The 20,509-nt window shown below is 41.6% G+C and overlaps 1 protein-coding gene across 2 annotated transcripts in view; it reads left to right on the top strand.

Annotated features, from left to right (window-relative positions):
• LOC110537549 (AP-2 complex subunit beta) overlaps nucleotides 1–11,107 on the top strand; it is a 67,430-nt gene extending 56,323 nt beyond the window's left edge. For both annotated transcript variants that reach the window (XM_021623672.3, XM_021623673.3), the window contains one exon: nucleotides 9,124–11,107. In XM_021623672.3, coding sequence (XP_021479347.1) covers nucleotides 9,124–9,198 — 75 coding nt within the window. In that variant the 3' untranslated portion in view covers nucleotides 9,199–11,107. The remainder of the gene's footprint in view (nucleotides 1–9,123) is intronic.
• Nucleotides 11,108–20,509: the final 9,402 nt, after the last annotated feature.

Here is a 20,509-nt window from a genome sequence, read left to right as displayed (position 1 = left end):
ACCTTCGCTACACTCCCCTGTAATGAAGTGCATGTTACATCCAGGAAGTGGTACCTAGAGATGGTTTATGGAAGTAATACAAGTTATCAACCTTTGTTTTACACACACCCAGCTATATCATGTTCCCTTATCATATGTTTGAAGGAACCTGTTCATCATTGAGGACTCATTGGGAATGACATGTCCTCTGGCAGAGTAATGGGTGACCTCGGCAGCAGACGTGCTGCTTGGTTAACTTTTGATCCTCTAGATTGGCTATGAACAAGGTGAAAAGACCCATATAGCACTGCAAAATAGCTCCTAAATACAGGCATGGTCAGGTTGCGGTTGCGTTGCGTTGGTCATGGTCAGGTTGCGTTGACCGTATTACCGCCACACTGGCGGTCACGAGTCATGAAGGCAGTACAATTCCAGGTCACCATTTAGTCACGGTAAATGGTGACGGTGATGACCTCTAATATAAATAGGAGAGCCAGCTTTCTATTGCCTAGGCCTACTATATTTATTTCTCAACTTTCCTAATATTAAGCACATTGTTTATATTTACAACAAGAGTATATAGCCTACATGGCTGGCATGAAAATAAACGTGGAAAAGCATCCTCCATTCGCTTTTTAAGTGCATAGATGACATGTGTTTTTTCCCGCTGACCCTGATTCGATACAGGTGCATAATAATGGTCCATTCAAAATCAAAACAAATTTCACCCATGCTATTTAGGATATCTAAAGACAAGATTAAAGCAAGAATACTGATGGGTGACAATATTAGCCTATAACTTGTGAATTATATATTATCACTTGTGAATTTTTTTATTTTATTTTTTATTTCACATTTATTTAACCAGGTAGGCTAGTTGAGAACAAGTTCTCATTTACAACTGCGACCTGGCCAAGATAAAGCATAGCAGTGTGAACAGACAACAGAGTTACACATGGAGTAAACAATAAACAAGTCAATAACACAGTAGAAAGAAAAAAAGAGTCTATATGCATTGTGTGCAAAAGGCTTGAGGAAGTAGGCGGATAATTACAATTTAGCAGATTAACACTGGAGTGATAAATGATCAGATGGTCATGTGCAGGTAGAGATACTGGTGTGCAAAAGAGCATGATGCCCAGCATAAGAAACGAATCATAGTCATACTAGAGGTCGACCGATAATGATTTTGCAACACGATACCGATTATTGGGAGGACCAAAAAAAGCCAATACCGATTAATTGGACACTTGTATTATTATTATTATTTATTTTTAAAATATATTTATTTGTAATAATGACAATTACAACAATACCGAATAAACTTTTATTTTAACTTAATATAATACATCAATTAAATCAATTTAGCCTCAAGTAAATAATGAAACATGTTCAATTTGGTTTAAATAATGTAAAAACAAAGTGTTGGAGAAGAAAATAAAAGTACAATATGTGCCATGTAAAAAAGCTAACGTTTAAGTTCCTTGCTCAGAACATGAGAACATATGAAAGCTGGTGGTTCCTTTTAACATGAGTCTTCAATATTCCCAGGTAAGAAGTTTTAGGTTGAGGTTATTATAGGAATTTTAGGACTATTTCTCTCTATACCATTTGTATTTCATATACCTTTGACTATTGGATGTTCTTATAGGCACTATAGTATTGCCAGTGTAACAGTATAGCTTCCGTCCCTCTCCTCGCCCCTACCTGGGCTCAAACCAGGAACACATCAACAACAGCCACCCTCGAGGCATCGTTACCCATCGCTCCACAAAAGCCGCGGCCCTTGCAGAGCAAGGGGAACTACTCCAAGTCTCAGAGCGAGTGACGTTTGATACGCTATTAGCGCGCACCCCGCTAACTAGCTAGCCATTTCACATCGGTTACACCAGCCTAATCTCGGGAGTTGATAGGCTTGAAGTCATAAACAGCGCAATGCTTGAAGCATATAATTGTTCCTTTGCTGTCCACATCACCGTCAAACTATCATGGTTCAAACACCCAAGACAGTTGTGAACAGGGCACGACCATGCCTATTCCCCCTCAGGAGATTGAAAAGATTGGGCATGGGTCCTCAGATCCTCAAAAGGTTTGACAGCTGCACCATAGAGAGCATCATGACTGGTTGCATCACTGCCTGGTATAGCAACTGCACTGCCTCCGACCGCAAGGCATTCCATAGGGTAGTGTGTACGGCCCAGTACAATACTGGGGCCAACTTCCTGCCATCCAGGACCTCTATACCAGGCAGTGTCAGAGGAAGGCTCTAAAAATTGCCAAAGACTAGCCACCCTAGTCACAGATTGTTCTCTCTGCTACTGCAGGTCAAAAAGACTTCTTAACAGCTTCTACCCCCAAGCCATAAGACTCCTGAACAGTTGATCAAATGGCTACCCAGACTATCTGCATTGCCCCCACCCCCATTTTTAAGCTGCTGCTACTCTGTTTATTATCCATGCCTAATCACTTTACCTCTACCTACATGTACATATTACCTCAATTACCTCGACTACCCGGTGCCCCCTCATATTGACTCTATACCGGTAACCCCTGTATATAGTCTCACTACTGTTATTTCATTGTTGCTCCTTAATTATTTGTTTTTCTATTTGTTTTTATTTATTTATTAGTTGTCTTTTTTATTTATGTCTTTTTTTTTACTTCTGTTTATTTTATATGTTCCAGACGTTTGGTATATTTATTTCTCGCACAAAATAGAATAGGTCGACCTTTGTACTATGGGGGATAGTAGATTGACATAGGCTAATGCTTTTGCTGTTCGTTAGGTCTACTCATCTTGTTGGCTGACGAAAAGCAAATGTGAACATTTCTTCCAATATCTTTAATATACACCTTGGAGTTGGGTAAGGATGCACGAAGTTGCGTCCCCAATGTGTTTATCTTCACTTGTAGCCTGTGAGAAAGACCCGATCACGTGATGGAGTGAGCGGTGCTCATGGAGAAGGGCACAACGGCCACGCAAAAGGCTTTTTTTTAAGAGTGCATTACGGCCACACAAAGGGATTCCGGTGTGAAATTCTTGGCATGCCAAGAATCAAGTGCTTGTCAAATTGTGAATGAGTGACCGATGTAGCGTGTACAGCCTGAGCAAAAAAATAAAATTCAAATCGGCATCATGCAGCCTTATAATGTATTAAAAATCAAAACTTATAGCCCAACATTTGTAGAACTAAAGTTATATTATTAACTCTAAATTAAGCATATAGAAATACCTATTTCTTTGTTAACCGCTCAACACAGCATAGCCGCATGTGCGCACTCCTTCAAATCGTTTAGAGAAAATATTTTTTCAATTTGATTTAACTTTGTTAATTTGTATTCATCAAATCAAGGTTTATTTGTCACGTGCGCTGAATACAACAGGTGTAGACCTTACAGTGAAATGCTTACTTACAGGCTCTAATCAATAGTGCAAAAAATGTATTAGGTGAACAATAGGTAAGTAAAGAAATAAAACCAACAGTAAAAAGACAGTGGAAAATCACAGTAGCGAGGCTATATACAGTAGCGAGGCTATAAAAGTAGTGAGGCTACAGGTTAGTCAGGCTTATTGAGGTAGTATGTACATGTAGATATGGTTAAAGTGGCTATGCCTATATGATGGACAGAGAGTAGCAGTAGCATAAAAGAGGGGTTGGCGGGTGGCGAGAAACAATGCAGATAGCCCGGTTAGCCAATGTGCGGGAGCACTGGTTGGCCAGGCCAATTGAGGCAGTATGTACATGAATGTATAGTTAAAGTGACTATGCATATATGATAAACAGAGAGTGGCAGCAGTGTAAAAGAGGGGTTGGGGTGGCACACAATGCAAATAGTCCGGGTAGCCATTTGATTACCTGTTCAGCAGTCTTATGGCTTGGGGGTAAAAACTGTTGAAGCCTTTTTGTCCTAGACTTGGCACTCCGGTACCGCTTGCCGTGCGGTAGTAGAGAGAACAGTCTATGACTGGGTGGCTGGAGTCTTTGACAATTTTTAGGGCCTTCCTCTGACACCGCCTGGTGTCGAGGTCCTGGATGGCAGGCAGCTTTGCCCTAGTGATGTACTGGGCCGTACGCACTACCCTCTGAAGTGCCTTGCAAATGTCTTACCAGGCAGTGATACAACCGGTCAGGATGCTCTCGATGTTGCAGCTGTAGAACCTTTTGAGGATCTCAGGACCCATGCCAAATCTTTTTAGTTTCTTGAGGGAGAATAGGCTTTGTCATGCTCTCTTCACAACCGTCTTGGTGTGTTTAGACCATTCTAATTTGGAACCAAGGAACTTGAAGCTCTCAACCTGCTCCACTACAGCCCCATTGATGAGAATGGGGGCGTGCTCGGTCCTCCTTTTCCTGTAGTGCACAATCATCTCCTTACTCTTGGTTACGTTGAGGGATAGGTTGTTATTCTGGCACCCACCCGGCCAGGTCTTTGACCTCCTCCCTATAGGTTGTCTCGTCGTTGTTGGTGATCAGGCCTACCACTGTTGTGTCGTCTGCAAACTTAATGATGGTGTTGGAGTCGTGCCTGGCCATGCAGTCATGGGTGAACAGGGAGTACAGGAGGGGACTGAGCATGCACCCCTGGGGAGCTCCAGTGTTGAGGATCAGCGTGGCAGATGTGTTGCTACCTAACCTCACCACCTGGGGGCGGCTCGTCAGGAAGTCCAGGATCCAGTTGCAGAGGGAGGTGTTTAGTCCCAGGGTCCTTAGCTTAGTAATGAGCTTTGAGGGTACTATGGTGGTGAACACTGAGCTGTAGTCAATGAATAGATAGCATTCTCACATAAGTGTTCCTTTTGTCCAGGTGGGAAAGGGCAGTGTTGAGTGCAATAGAGATATGCGGTATGCAAATTAGAGTGGGTCTAGGGTTTCTGGTATTATGGTGTTGATGTGAGCCATTACCAGCCTTTCAAAGCACTTCATGGCTATGGACATGAGTGCTACGGGTCTGTAGTCATATAACTTCTCTGGGATATGTGGGACGCTAGTGTCCCACCTAACCAACAGCCAGTGAAATTGCAGGGTTCCAAATTCAAAACAACAAAAATCTCATAATTAAAATTCCTCAAACATACAAGTATTATACACCATTTTAAATATAAAATTCTAATTTTTCCAGCCACAGTGTCTGATTTCAAAAAGGCTTTATGGCGAAAGCACACCTTGCGATTATGTTAGGTCAGCGCCAAGTCACAGAAAAACACAGCCATTTTCCAAAGGAGAGGTGTCACAAAACTCAGAAATAGCGTTAAAATTAATCTCTAACCTTTGATGATCTTCACCGGATGGCACTCCCAGGACTCCATGTTAGAAAATACATTTGTGTTTTGTTCGATGAAGTTCATCTTTATGTCCAAAAACCTCATTTGAAATTAGTGTGTTATGTTCAGAAATGCATTGTCTCAAACAAACATCCGGTGAAAGTGCAGAGAGCCACATCAACTTACAGAAATACTCATCATAAACATTGATTAAAGGTACAAGTGTTATGCATGGAATTATAGATAAACTTCTCCTTAATGCAACTGCTGTGTCAGATTTCAAAAAGGCTTTACGGCGAAAGCACACTTTGCGATGTTAGGTCAGTGCCAAGTCACAGAAAAACATACAACCATTTTCCAAAGAAGGAGAGGTGTCACAAAACTCAGAAATAGCATTGTAAATATTCACTTAACTTTGATCTTCATCGGAATGCACTCCCAGGAATCACAGATAAATGTTTGTTTTGTTCGATAAAGTCCATCATTTATGTCCAAATATCTCCTTTTTGTTCGCGCGTTTAGCCCAGTAATCCAAATGCACAGTGCGCGTTCAGATGAAAAGTCAAAAACGTTATATTACAGTTCGTAGAAACATGTCAAACGATGTATAGAATCAATCTTTAGGATGTTTTTAACATAAATCTTCAATAATGTTTCAACCGGACAATTCCTTTGTCTTTAGAAATGAAAAGGAACGCAGCTACCTCTCACGGCCGCGCACCTGACTGAGCTCATGGCATTCTGCCAGACACCTGACTCAAACAGCTCTTATTCTCTCCCCCTTCCACAGTAAAAGCCTGAAACAAAGTTCTAAAGACTGTTGATATCTAGTGGAAGCCTTAGGAAGTGCAATATGACCCCATAGACACTGTATATTGGATAGGCAAAGACCTCAGATTTACCACTTCCTGGTTGGATTTTCTCTCAGGTTTTTGCCTGCCATATGAGTTCTGTTATACTCACAGACATCATTCAAACAGTTTTAGAAACTTCAGTTTTTTCTATCCAAATGTACTATTTATATGCATATTCTAGCTTTTGGGCCTGAGAAGCAGGCAGTTTACTCTGGGCACCTTATTTTACTTTTTTATTTTTATTTATTTCACCTTTATTTAACCAGGTAGGCTAGTTGAGAACAAGTTCTCATTTGCAACTGCGACCTGGCCAAGATAAAGCATAGCAGTGTGAACAGACAACACAGAGTTACACATGGAGTAAACAATTAACAAGTCAATAACACAGTAGGAAAAAAAGAGAGTCTATATACATTGTGTGCAAAAGGCATGAGGAGGTAGGCGAATAGTTACACTTTTGCAGATTAACACTGGAGTGATAAATGATCAGATGGTCATGTACAGGTAGAGATATTGGTGAGAGATATTGGTGTGCAAAAGAGCAGAAAAGTAAATAAATAAAAACAGTATGGGGATGAGGTAGGTAAAAATTGGGTGGGCTATTTACAGATGGACTATGTACAGCTGCAGCGATCGGTTAGCTGCTCAGATAGCAGATGTTTGAAGTTGGTGAGGGAGATAAAAGTCTCCAACTTCAGCGATTTTTGCAATTCGTTTCAGTCACAGGCAGCAGAGAACTGGAACGAAAGGCGGCCAAATGAGGTGTTGGCTTTAGGGATGATCAGTGAGATACACCTGCTGGAGCGCGTGCTACGGGTGGGTGTTGCCATCGTGACCAGTGAACTGAGATAAGGCAGAGCTTTACCTAGCATGGACTTGTAGATGACCTGGAGCAAGTGGGTCTGGCGACGAATATGTAACGAGGGCCAGCCGACTAGAGCATACAGGTCGCAGTATTCATCCAAGCTACTCAATACTGCACAAGTTCCCAAAGAAGTTAAGCAGGTTGCCTTTGTGTTCTTGGGCACAGGGACTATGGTGGTCTGCTTGAAACATGTTGGTATTACAGGCTCAATCAAGGACATGTTGAAAATGTCAGTGAAGACACCTACCAGTTGGTTAGCACATGCCCGGAGCACACGTCCTGGTAATCCGTCTGGCCCCGCAGCCTTGTGTATGTTGACCTGTTTAAAGGTCTTACTCACGACGGCTACGGAGAGTGTGATTCGTCGTCCGGAACAGCTGATACTTCATACTATAAAATAATGTCATGGAATTCTAAGCAAATCTGGTCTGCTGAATGAACTAGTGTAGCCCATAGCCATAGCCAGATGAGGACCTAACATAAGGACAACTCAGTATGCTATTCTATTCTTCGGAAATAGACTACATTTTCTTCATATCATGCTTCTTTAGACCCATCTAAAATAAATAATGGATTGTGTTAGCCCATCAAAGCAGTTGAGAACAAACACTTATCCTATGACATCCGGGAAGACTGATAATATTAAGTGAGCTATGGTGATGGCCATGGCTATTGTTTTGTTTTGTGCTCCCCATACATAGATAATGCCCAGGGGTTATTTCATTTGACCCTTGCACAATAACTGCTGTCCAAGGTAGTAGAGTTCAGGTAACAGTTCATATCAACCTTTCAAAATGGTCAAGGGCAGCTGTGTCGGGGCCAATTTATTGGCAGAAGCATCTCAGACAAATAGCTTTTGGGCAACATCATGGAACAGGTATAACATATGGACCAGGCCATAATAACAGGAGAGCGTTCCAGTACACAGTGGTCAGTTTATTAGGTACACCCATCTATTACCGGGTTGGAATTCCCTTTGCCTCCAGAAGAGCCTGAATTCATTGGGACATGGAAACGTTGCTTAGTTGGTATCAAGGGACCTAACATGTGTCAAGACAACTTTCCCCACACCATTACACCATCTCCACCAGCCTGTACTGTTGACTCCAGGCAGGAAGGGGCTATGGTTTCATGCTGCTTACGCCAAATCCTGACACTACAGGAACAGGGATTTGTCAGACCAGACAATGTTTTTCCACTCCTCAATTGTCCAAAGTTGGTGATTGCGTGCCCACTGGAACCACTTCTTGTTGTTTTTAGCTAATAGGAGTGCAACTCGGTGTGGTCGTCTGCTGCAATTTCCCATTCATGACAAGAACCGACAAGATGTGCGTTCTGAGATGCTGTTCTGCACACCAATGTTGTACTGCGCCGTTATTGGCTATTTTTGGCCCACCTGATAGCTCGCATGATTAATGCCATTCTCCTTCGATCTCTCATCAACAAACTAATTTCACCCACGGGACTGCCCCCTACTGCATGTTTTTTGTTTGTTGCACCCATTCTCCGTAAACCCTAGACACTGTTGTCCATGAAAAGCCCAGGAGGCCGGCCATTTCTGAGATACTAGAACCGGCGCGCCTGGTACCGACGATCATACTACGCTCAAATTCGCTTAGGTCACTCGTTTTGCCCATTCCTAACGTTCAATTGAACAGTAACGGAATGCCTGTCTGCCTGCTTTATATAGCAAGCCACGTCCACATGACCACTGTCTGTAGGAGCAAACCATTTTCGTGAGAAAGGGTGGTCTGTCTAATAAACTGGTCACTGAGTGTATGTCTACATGCTAGTATGCATTAATGTTGTAGAGTTTTTAAAGCGGTAGTATGGATGTACCCCCACACATTGACTCGGTACCGGTACCCCCTGTATATAGCCTCGTTATTGTTTTATTTTATTTTTTACTTATTTAGTAAATATTTTCTTAACGCTTTTTCTTGAACTGCATTGTTGGTTAAGGGCTGAAATGTGATTTGATAGAAAGTGAGACTTAAAAAAAAAAAATCTATAATGCTATCATATTATGGTGTTCACAATAATTGTTAGAATGAAAAGAGTGCCGAAAAGCAATTAAACTGTTGTGCAGTAGAGAAGGTGAAATGTACTCAGACTTATTGAGCTGAAATGTAACCTATAGTTTTTCCTATCCTCTCTTCCAGCTGTCCTTGAAGTGCCGGGCTCCTGAGGTGACCCAGTATGTCTACCAGGTGTACGACTCAGTCCTGAAGAACTGAACCTTCCGTCCGTCCACTCACCACCCTCCACTCCACACCTCGCCCCATGAACAAACAGCAGCTGTTAGCGTTTTAGTCATGTATTATTCCTTTCCCTCATTCCTCTCCACCATCTTTACCTCCATGGGAGAATGTGACATCCCCACTCCATCCTAAACTAAATGTCTTAATGTCGTAAAACGTGGTTGATGGTGAAGCTCTCCAAAAAGAAGAAGAAATCTTTCATATTCACTAAGCCATCGGTCCCACCTCTTTGTACTGTATTGCCAATATTGGAAAGTGTAATATCATATATGTTTTGTGTCTATTTTTTATGCTTGTTCTGCTTCCATGGTACTTTTCCTACTTTCCCAACCGTTCCACAAGAGATACTTGATTTGGTGCCATCTTCCAGGCCTTACTGGGGCGGACGTTTCCAGTTGAACCAGTTGCTACAGTATGTCTCCATGATGCAACAAGTACCATTCTGGGCCAAGATGGCAGTAGTGAGAGGCAAGAGCAGGAACAGGGAACATGAAATTGTCAGGCTGCCATAATTTTAATGCATTAGTGGATGTCATTCTCTACTCATTTTAGTAACCACTATGCTGACCACTATTTATGATGGCTATTATTACTTGTTTGCTCCAGTCTGTGCCATTGTTCTTTTTTATTGATACTTGCAGGTAGCTGATAATTTCAAGCTTCTCAACGCTTTTCTGATTGCTTGACCTGCAGCAGCCATCAAACACAGTTATAGTCATTCCTAGATTTCCAATAATCCATGTCTCTTTGCTGATTTTGTGTTGCAGTATTAATTATTATGCCAATTGTGAGTGTGGCATGAGTTGTCCATTCTGTTATACTGTAATCATTTTATGTTGATTCCAATGAGATTATTTGTTATTCTTTATATGTAAGATAGTTATTGATATTCCATTTGCAGCTGTTCCTCCAAACAAAACTAAACCCTAAACCTTGGGTCAAACCCAAAGCCAGGGTCAATATCAGTTGCTATTTTCATAGTAGATAACAACCCCATACTGTCATCAATTACATACCTACTGTACGTGTTTGTGGTGTTCTGCAGTTAAAATCACCTCCCTGGCATTGCTTTATCCTAAACATGGAGGCTATGTAGTGCTTGCAGGCCACCTAATGACCAGGGTCCCCCTTCTATGATTATACTGTGCAGTGACGTGGTGTAGTTTGTAGACCTAAAGTTCTGTACGACTAATGAAAGATGATTATTATATTACTACCTTGTAACCCAGAATTAGTGTGCTTGTATTCCATAACAGAAAAACGTTGGCGCTATATTCCAGTTATGTACCAAGTCCTTGTGGAAGTTGTATTAATAAATGTATACAAACTGATGTGATTTAAAAATGCCGTATCTCTATGACTAACCATGCTTGCTAGACCTCTGGTAGTTGAGCTCAAACATTGTTGATCATTTTATTAATTATTTTTATTGAAGTCAATGTAAAGTGCAGTCTGAAGGGTACCAATTGTGTTTGTGACTTCAGCTTTCTATTTTTATTGTTGCCACGTGCTGATGTGCCTGTAAACCTGCATGGAAGCGGTGTCCATTGCTCCCCAAAAAATCTTTGCTGTCTGTTTTCCTCATTCTCAAAACAACACTTGGCTACAGGGGATGGTCTTATCTTTGCCCAGAATTTGACTGCATGTATCCCAAGCAAGATATTATAAAGGTGTATTTGGGTGTAGCTTTCCCATCCAGAACTTGTTTGAGAAAAAATATTTAATGTACTTATAAGCCCAGCAACCAGGAATAAGCCTAAAGAACGGCTGTAGTAAGAAGTAATATAATTATTCTCCTCAAGCTAACCTATTGATACTGCATCACTCCTCGTCGTCAAGGTGGCACTGTATCCTCTATTTCAATAAAATGTCCGGTATAAACGTATGCAGTGCCTGATGTTTCACTCATTTGTTCACGATCCATAATCACACCAGAGGTAATATGACCAGTGTATGACACACAGCCAAAGGCCAGCCATAGCAGTGTGTAGTCCACAGATGCTCAGAATACAGAGTGACTCGCTCAGAATCAAAGCTTATTTCCCTTGAGATGCTACTGATGTTTTAGGTGTTTTTTTTTTTCCTTTGGAGGGTAGGCATTTTCACACTGACAATGTCAGTCTGAATCAGCATGTTGATTTTGTTACAGTTGTGTGTCTGGGGGAAATACAAGCACAATGGAAGTTACAGTCTAGAGACCAGCGATATCAGTGTTGGAAAAAGTGTTTCACACTGGATTTCCAACTCTTTACATCATCTGCATTGTGGGGATTGGGAAGAAGTCTGGCTTGAACTAAAGAAATTAGCAGAGCTATAGGCCTAGAGAATATGGCTCTGGTAATTAGTTGCTCTAATTATCTTCAAAATAGACACAACTCAGTCAATAAGACCCCCCCCCCCCCCCTAGTTCTCTCTGTTGACACGGCAAGCGGTCCTGCTGCACCCTGTATATAGCCAAGTTATCGTTACGCATTGTGTATTTATTACTTTTATTACGTTTTGCTTTTAGATTATTTATCTTTTCTTTCACTCTGCATTGTTGGGTAGGGCAGGTACATAAGCATTTCACTGTTAGTCTACTCCTGTTGTTTATAAAGCATGTGACATAACATTTGATTTTATTAGAGGAAGAGGCGAAGCGAAAGGTTTAACTTCTTATGGCTGAGGGGCAGTATTGAGTAGCTTGGATGAATAAGGTGCCCAGAGTAACTCCACTAGATGTCAACAGTCTTTACAACCTTGTTTCAGGCTTTTAATGTGAAGGGGGAGTGAATAAGAGCTGTTTGACTAAGGGGTCTGGCAGAATGCCATGAGCTCAGTCATGCGCGCGGCTGTGAGAGCGAGCTGCGTTCCTTTTCATTTCTAAAGATAGGAATTGTCCGGTTGAAACATTATTGAAGATTTATGTTAAAAACATCCTAAAGATTGATTCTATACATCAATTGACATGTTTCTACGAACTGTAATATAACGTTTTTTACTTTTCGTCTGAACGCGCACTGCATTTGGATTACTGGGCTAAATGCGCAAACAAAAAGGAGGTATTTGGACATATGATGGATTTTATCGAACAAAACAAACATTTATTGTGGAACTGGGATTCCTGGGAGTGCATTTCGAGGAAGATCATCAAAGGTAAGTGAATATTTATAATGCTATTTCTGACTTCTGTTGACTCTGTATGGCTTGTTTTTGTGCCTGAGCGCTGTACTCAGATTATTGCATGGTGTGCTTTTTCTGTAAAGCTTTTTTGAAATCTGACACAGCGGTTGCATTAAGAAGAAGTATATCTTTAATTCCATGTATAACACTTGTATTTGAGCATTTCTGTAAATTGATGTGGCTCTCTGCAAAATCACCGGATGTTTTGGAAGCAAAACATTACTGAACATAACACACCAATGTAAACTGAGATTTTTGGATATAAATATGAACTTTACCGAAAAAAACATGCATATATTGTGAAGTCCTATGAGTGTCATCTGATGAAGGTCATCAAAGGTTAGTGATTCATTTTATCTCTATTTCTGCTTTTTGTGACTCCTCTCTTTGGCTGGAAAAATTGCTGTTTTCTGTGTCTAGACACTGACCTAACAGTTTATCTTTAAAATGGTGTATAATACTTGTATGTTTGAGGAATTTTAATTATGAGATTTCTGTTGTATGAATTTGGCGCCCTGCACTTTCACTGGCTGTTGTCAAATCTATCCCGTTAACGGGATTTCACACGTAAGAAGTTAACTCCGACCAAAATCTGTCCAGGAAAATAAGCACACGAAGTGAGGAATTTTTGTATGGAGGTCAGTTGCTAGGTTTCTATCCAATTGGTGAAGGATTTTAATATGAATATTCTAAAATCTTCATAACAAAATGCACACTTTCCCACCAGAGATTTGTTTCCATCAAATGTACTTGTTGCGGATAAATGGCTGTGCGTGATGAGGTAGTGCACACATACAAACAAATTGCTGTAAATTCCCATTTACAGGATAAAACAGTTAAATGGGTTAAGTTAAGTTAAATGGGTTTCCATCTTCATTTCATTTCATCGTCATTCTTCATTCCATTTTCAACTCTACCGATGGTTTTGTCACAAAAAATATATAATTACATATTGAATCTGCCCACTCTGGTACTGGCATATGCGCCTTAGCCAACAGATTACAGATATAGTGCGAGTATAGGCATAACCGCGGAAAGTAAGTGTGCTAGCACCCACAGAACATTTTTACAAAGTATTAATATACAGTACCGGTCAAAGGTTTGGACACACCTACTCATTCAAAGGTTTTTTCTTTATTTTTACTCTTTTCTACATTGTAGAATAATGTGAAGACATCAAACAAATGATATAACACATACAGAATCATGTAGTAACCAAAAAAGTGTTAAACAAATCAAGTTGAGTCACAAAAACCATCAAGCGCTATGATGAAATTGGCTCTCACGAGGACCGCCACAGGAAAGGAAGACCCAAAGTTACCTCTGCTGCAGAGATTACTGCACCTCAGATTGCATTCCAAATAAATGCTTCACAGAGTTCAAGTAACAGACACATCTCAACATCAACTGTTCAGAGGAGACTGCATGAATCAGGCTTTCATGGTCGAATTGCTGCAAAGAAACCATAACTAAAGGACACCAATAAGAAGAAGAGACTTGCTTGTGCCAAAAACACAAGCAATGGACATTAGACATGTGGAAGTCTGTCCTTTGGTCTGATGAGTCCAAATTTGAGATTTTTGGTTCCAGTCATTGTGAGACTCAGAGTAGGTGAACGGATGACCTCCGCATGTGTGGTTCCCAACATGAAGCATGGAGGAGGAGGTGTGATGGTGCTTTGCTGGTGACACTGTCTGTGCTTTATTTAGAATGTAAGGCACACTTAACCAGCGTGGCTACCACAGCATTCTGCAGTGATATGCCATCCCATCTGGTTTGCGCTTACTGGGACTATCATTTGTTTTTCAACAGGACAACGACCCAAAACACACCTCCAGGCTGTGTAAGGGCTATTTGACCAAGAAGGAGAGTGAAGAAGTGCTGCATCAGATGACCTGGCCTCCACAATCACCCAACCTCAACCCAATTGAGATGGTTTGGGATGAGTTGGACAGCAGAATGAAGGAAAAGCAGCCAACAAGTGCTCAGCATATGTGGGAACTCCAAGACTGCCGGAAAAAACGTTCCTCATGAAGCTGGTTGAGAGAATGCCAAGAGTGTGCAAAGCTGTCATCAAGGCAAAGGGTGGCTACTTTGAAGAATCTCAAATCTAAAATATATTTCAATTTGTTTAAACTTTTTTTGATTACTACATGATTCCATATGTGTTATTTCATAACTTTGATGTTTTCACTATTATTCTACAATGTAGAAAATATTTAAAAAATAAAGAAAACGCTTGAATGAGTAGATGTGTCCAAACTTTTAACTGGTACTGTATATATTTATATATATATTTTTTTTAAATACATTTTTTTAACAAAAGTAGTGCACTGGGCCTTTAATACTATTAAAGGCCCAGGCCCAGTGCACTACTTTTGTTTAAAAAATGTATTTAAAAAAAAAATATATATATAAATATATACAGTACCAGTTAAAAGTTTGGACACATCTACTCATTCAAGGGTTTTCTTTATTGTTTTATATTTTCTACATTGTAGAATAATAGTGAAAACATCAAAATTATGAAATAACACATATGGAATCATGTAGTTTATTAGCAGACCGATATAGCCGTCTGCAACACAGGCGAAAACCTTTTTAGCAGGCACTCGGAGCTCCCGAGTGGTGCAGCGGTCTAAGCCACTGCATCTCAGTGCGAGAGACGTCACTACAGACCCTGGTTCGATTCCAAGCTGTATCACAACCGGCTGTGATAGGGAATCCCATAGGGTGGCGCACAATTGGCCCAGTGTTGTCCGGGTTAGGGTTTGGCCGGGGTAGGCCATCATTGTAAATAAGAATTTGTTCTTAACTGACTTCCCTAGTTAAATACACTTTCATAAAAAGTTTGGATGAAAACCTTATTTATAGCTAGGTTTCCATCCAATTGGTGACAGATTTTCATGCGAATATACAAAAATCTGCACAAACATAATATATTAATTTTCCCACCAGTGGTGTGTTTCTATCCAATGGACTTGCTGCGGATAAAAATCAGTGTGTGATGAAAAGCACACAAAATGTACTTTTTCACATGTTTTCATGTACCGAATTAAAATCTAAAGTTTAACTATACCGATAGTTTTGTCACAAAAACTGTTGCTTTGAATAACATATGTGCCTACTCTGGTCTTGGCACATGCGCTCTAGCCTAGGGTTTCCCAAACTAGGTCCTGGTAGGCTGTGCTTGTAGGCTAGTTTACATTATGAGACTATTATGGATAAGCGAGAGTATTTGTTTTGTCAAACGACAGTCAAGCATCGATCATCATGCCACCAGAATAAGACCCTTGATATTTACTGTGAAGTTCATAATTTATTTAATCTGTAGCCTAATAAACTGCATGGTTTGAAGAGTCATAGTGGGAGGACCACACTGTCAGGGGTGTGTACGGGAGGCGAAGTCAGATGCAGGAGAGCAGAGTGTAATAAACAGGCACACTTTAATTCCGGTCCAAAAATGACAGCACATAAGAACAATAACATGCCAAAAACACGGAACATAGCAAAAGTATAGCGCTTGACAAAATCCACATAACAATAAACAATTACACACAAAGACATGGTGGGGAACAGAGGACTGAATACATGCAGTAATTATGGAATGAAAACCAGGTGTGTAATGGAACAAGACAAAACAAATGGATATATGAGAAATGGAGCGGCGATGGCTAGAAAGCCGGTGACGTCGATCGCTGAACGCCGCCCGAACAAGGAGAGGAGCCGACTTTGTCGAGTGAAAATTGACCTTTCAATGCACCAGAGATTTCTCATCACATCTCGACACGGTTTTATGGTCACACAAACTGAAACTGTTCAATGGAATAGAGACTTTTAAAAAAAATGTATAACTAGTTTGACTTGTTTACAGAAATGTAATATTGTTTTGAAGTCAACAGATTAATTTAAGGTTACTTGCGTAACCCCGGTTCTCTAATATTATCAGTGAGATATCTCACTGTGGTATTCACTAGAATCTCTCAGTAACTTGAAGAACCCTTCCCCTCATACTAAAGAGCCACCCTCCCACCCTCTGATCTTTCTCGAGCATGCCGAACTTCCTCATACTCTTGCGAGTAGAGGAATGATGTGAAATATCTCACTCATAATATCAGAGAACCGGGGTTACGCATGTAACCTTAAGTTCTCTTTCAATTATTAGTTTGATATCTCACAGTGTGATATGGCCAACTCCCATATCGCACATGCTCTCCGAAGCCAGGCAGTCCCACATATCAATTCTGAGATGCCCCAACACTGAGGACAGTATGCGCTAATGAAGGTGCAGTGACATCTAGTCGGTAGAACCTCATAAAAGTATGAGGACCACACCATATCACCCTCCTTCCTTGCTCCTGGCCTGCCCTACCTCTTCCACCAATCCAATTGTTTCTTATGGACAGAAAAGAGCAGAGGCTCTGAGCTGTCAGATCAGGTCCATTGTCTACTACTTGCGCACATATCATTGTGTGACTCCAAGGTTACTTTGATATGATGGTTATTATATCAATATTTGCACATTAAGGCATTTCCACCACCATTTCTTGCATAATTCATTTTGCTGACACAAAGATCCCACCATGTCGAACAAACAAATGATATGTCTGCATTTCTAAAAGTTTACTGAAACTACCTGTTTCCATCACAGCTGTCATGATTTATTTTAATAAGGTATGACCTTACTCGCATAAAAACTGTGGATGGAAACGTGGTTAGTGAGTCGAATTTGATCAATATAAATGCTTATTAGCGCATCGTGGAACACACCTTCCACACCGTTCATTATTTTCCATATGAACATATTATCCGTTAGGGCCTACCTATGGCCTGTTGTTTACAAGCATATCTCCCCTCTCATTAGCTAGAATGGTCCCATTTGATCTCGCCTCCTTCAGCATGCTTTCCATCTTTGAGGACACGTAATTCAATTGTTAGAGCGGTCACTTGACTATCTTGTCAATATAATAGACGATCTTTGGTTCACATTAACTGGCTGGCTACATCGCATGATGCGTTGTGTGGTGGGGAGTCGACTCCAAAATAATCGATTCCTTGAGTCCTTACCCGTGGACTCCCATTTCTGGGTGTCAAGCTTCAAGCTTTAAACTCCTACGGTTCAGTATTTCTGCAACTGAGGAAACTATTTTCCGTAGTCTACTTGGAGAACACAAACTGTCGCATCTTTCACAGCAAAGAAAGAGCGAGTTAGCGAGTGAGAGAGAGAGAGATGGGAGGGGCACAGCAAGGCATGCCGGCCACCAGACAGACACTCAGAACTGTGCATCGGTAATCAAAATATATAGGCTATAGGCTATCGCAATTTATTGACTTGCAATGTCTAGCGCCAGTTCACTAAAGTAGGGGCTATCAGTGAGTAGGCTGAGCTATTCAACACAACAGACTGAAGACCAAACACACACAAGCGTTTTTCATAGCGGGGAGAGAGAGGATCCTTTCAGGCAGAGAGACAGTCAACCGTGCATAGGCTATATATTGGTCATCTGTATCTAGCAATGCCTCGTACATTCACCAAAAGTATATTAAAGTATATATTAGGTTATCAATGAGTATAGCTAAGCTATTCTTCATAGTGCCAGTGAATTGAAGTTGAACATCGCAAAATGAATCAGTTTAATTAGGCCTAAATGTGCATTTACAAAGTATTGCCTATAGCATATTTAATGGATGGCCGTTGATGTCCTAGGTCAGAACTCTCTTACCCTGTTCTTAGAGAGCTACCTTCCTGTAGGTTCTCTCTCCAACCCCAGTTGTAACTAACCTGATTCAGTTTATCAACCAGATAATTGTTGAATCAGATACACTAGATTAGGGTTGGAGTGAAAACCTACATGATGGTTGTTCTCCGCGAACAGGGTTGGAGAGACCTGTCCTAGGCAATAGATAATCCCCACTAAACTTTTTGGAAATAGCTAATTCACTTTCTCATCCATAAACACAGTCAAATTCAGCAGGATGAGGGGCATTGTTATTAGGAATGACGTCTAACATGGATGGATCGCTAAAATAATGATTAAGATCACTCTTCATCCATTTAACTATTATGGGGAGACCTAAGCTTTTGGCAGCCAAGCACAAGTTATCAGTGTAGCCTATTATTCTGTATACCTCTGGCCCTTCTTTGGACACTGTGTTAACTAACCTCCAGATGAGCTTCAATGCCATACAACTCTCCTTCCGTGGCCTCCAACTGCTCTAAAACGCAAGTAAAACTAAATGCATGTTCTTCAACCGATCGCTGCCCACACCTGCCCGCCCGTCCAGCATCACTACTCTGGACGGTTCTGACTTAGAATATGTGGACAACTACAAATACCTAGGGGTCTGGTTAGACTGTAAACTCTCCTTCCAGACTCACATTAAGCATCTCCAATCCAAAATTAAATCTAGAATCGGCTTCCTATTTCGCAGCAAAGCATCCTTCCCTCATGCTGCCAAACATACCCAAACATATGTTTGTTTATTCCGTGTGTAACTCTGTGTTGTTGTATGTGTCGAACTGCTTTGCTTTATCTTGGCCAGGTCGCAGTTGCAAATGAGAACTTGTTCTCAACTATCCTACCTGGTTAAATAAAGGTGAAATAAAAAATATACACTGCTCAAAAAAATAAAGGGAACACTTAAACAACACAATGTAACTCCAACTCAATCACACTTCTGTGAAATCAAACTGTCAACTTAGGAAGCAACACTGATTGACAATACATTTCACATGCTGTTGTGCAAATGGAATAGACAACAGGTGGAAATTATAGGCAATTAGCAAGACACCCCCAATAAAGGAGTGGTTCTGCAGGTGGTGACCACAGACCACTTCTCAGTTCCTATGTTTCCTGGCTGATGTTTTGGTTACTTTTGAATGCTGGCGGTGCTTTCACTAGTGGTAGCATGAGACGGAGTCTACTACCCACACAAGTGGTTCAGGTAGTGCAGCTCATCCAGGATGACACATCAATGCGAGATGTGGCAATAAGGTTTGCTGTGTCGGTCAGCGTAGTGTCCAGAGCATGGAGGCGCTACCAGGAGACCGGCCAGTACATCAGGAGACGTGGAGGAGGCCGTAGGAGGGCAACAACCCAGCAGCAGGACCGCTATCTCCGCCTTTGTGCAAAGAGGAGCAGGAGGAGCACTGCCAGAGCCCTGCAAAATGACCTCCAGCAGGCCACAAATGTGCATGTGTCTGCTCAAACGGTCAGAAACAGACTCCATGAGGGTGGTATGAGGGCCCGACGTCCACAGGTGGGGGTTGTGCTTACAGCCCAACACCGTGCAGGACGTTTGGCATTTGCTAGAGAACACCAAGATTGGCAAATTCGCCACTGGCGCCCTGTGCTTTTCACAGATGAAAGCAGGTTCACACTGAGCACGTGACAGACGTAAAAGAGTCTGGAGACGCCGTGGAGAACGTTCTGCTGCCTGCAACATCCTCCAGCATGACCGGTTTGGCGGTGGGTCAGTCATGGTGTGGGGTGGCATTTCTTTGGGGGGCCGCACAGCCCTCCATGTGCTCGCCAGAGGTAGCCTGACTGCCATTAGGTACCGAGATGAGATCCTCAGACCCCTTGTGAGACCATATGCTGGTGTGGTTGGCCCTGGGTTCCTCCTAATGCAAGACAATGTAGGACCTCATGTGGCTGGATTGTGTCAGCAGTTCCTGCAAGAGGAAGGCATTGATGCTATGGACTGGCCCGCCCGTTCCCCAGACCTGAATCCAATTGAGCACCTGGGACATCATGTCTCGCTCCATCCACCAACGCCATGTTGCACCACAGACTGTCCAGGAGTTGGCGGATGCTTTAGTCCAGGTCTGGGAGGAGATCCCTCAGGAGACCATCCGCCACCTCATCAGGAGCATGCCCAGGCGTTGTAGGGAGGTCATACAGGCACGTGGAGGCCACACACACTACTGAGCCTCATTTTGACTTGTTTTAAGGACATTACATCAAAGTTGGATCAGCCTGTAGTGTGGTTTTCCACTTTAATGTTGAGTGTGACTCCAAATCCAGACCTCCATGGGTTGATAAATTTGATTTCCATTGATCATTTTTATGTGATTTTGTTGTCAGCACATTCAACTATGTAAAGAAAAAAGTATTTAATAAGA

This window comes from Oncorhynchus mykiss, chromosome 12 (assembly GCF_057628025.1).
Source record: "Oncorhynchus mykiss isolate SJ-2025 chromosome 12, ASM5762802v1, whole genome shotgun sequence".
Lineage (NCBI taxonomy): Eukaryota > Metazoa > Chordata > Actinopteri > Salmoniformes > Salmonidae > Oncorhynchus > Oncorhynchus mykiss.
The sequence above is the reverse complement of the archived record's forward strand: the minus strand, read 5'-3'. Positions and strand labels throughout refer to the sequence as shown.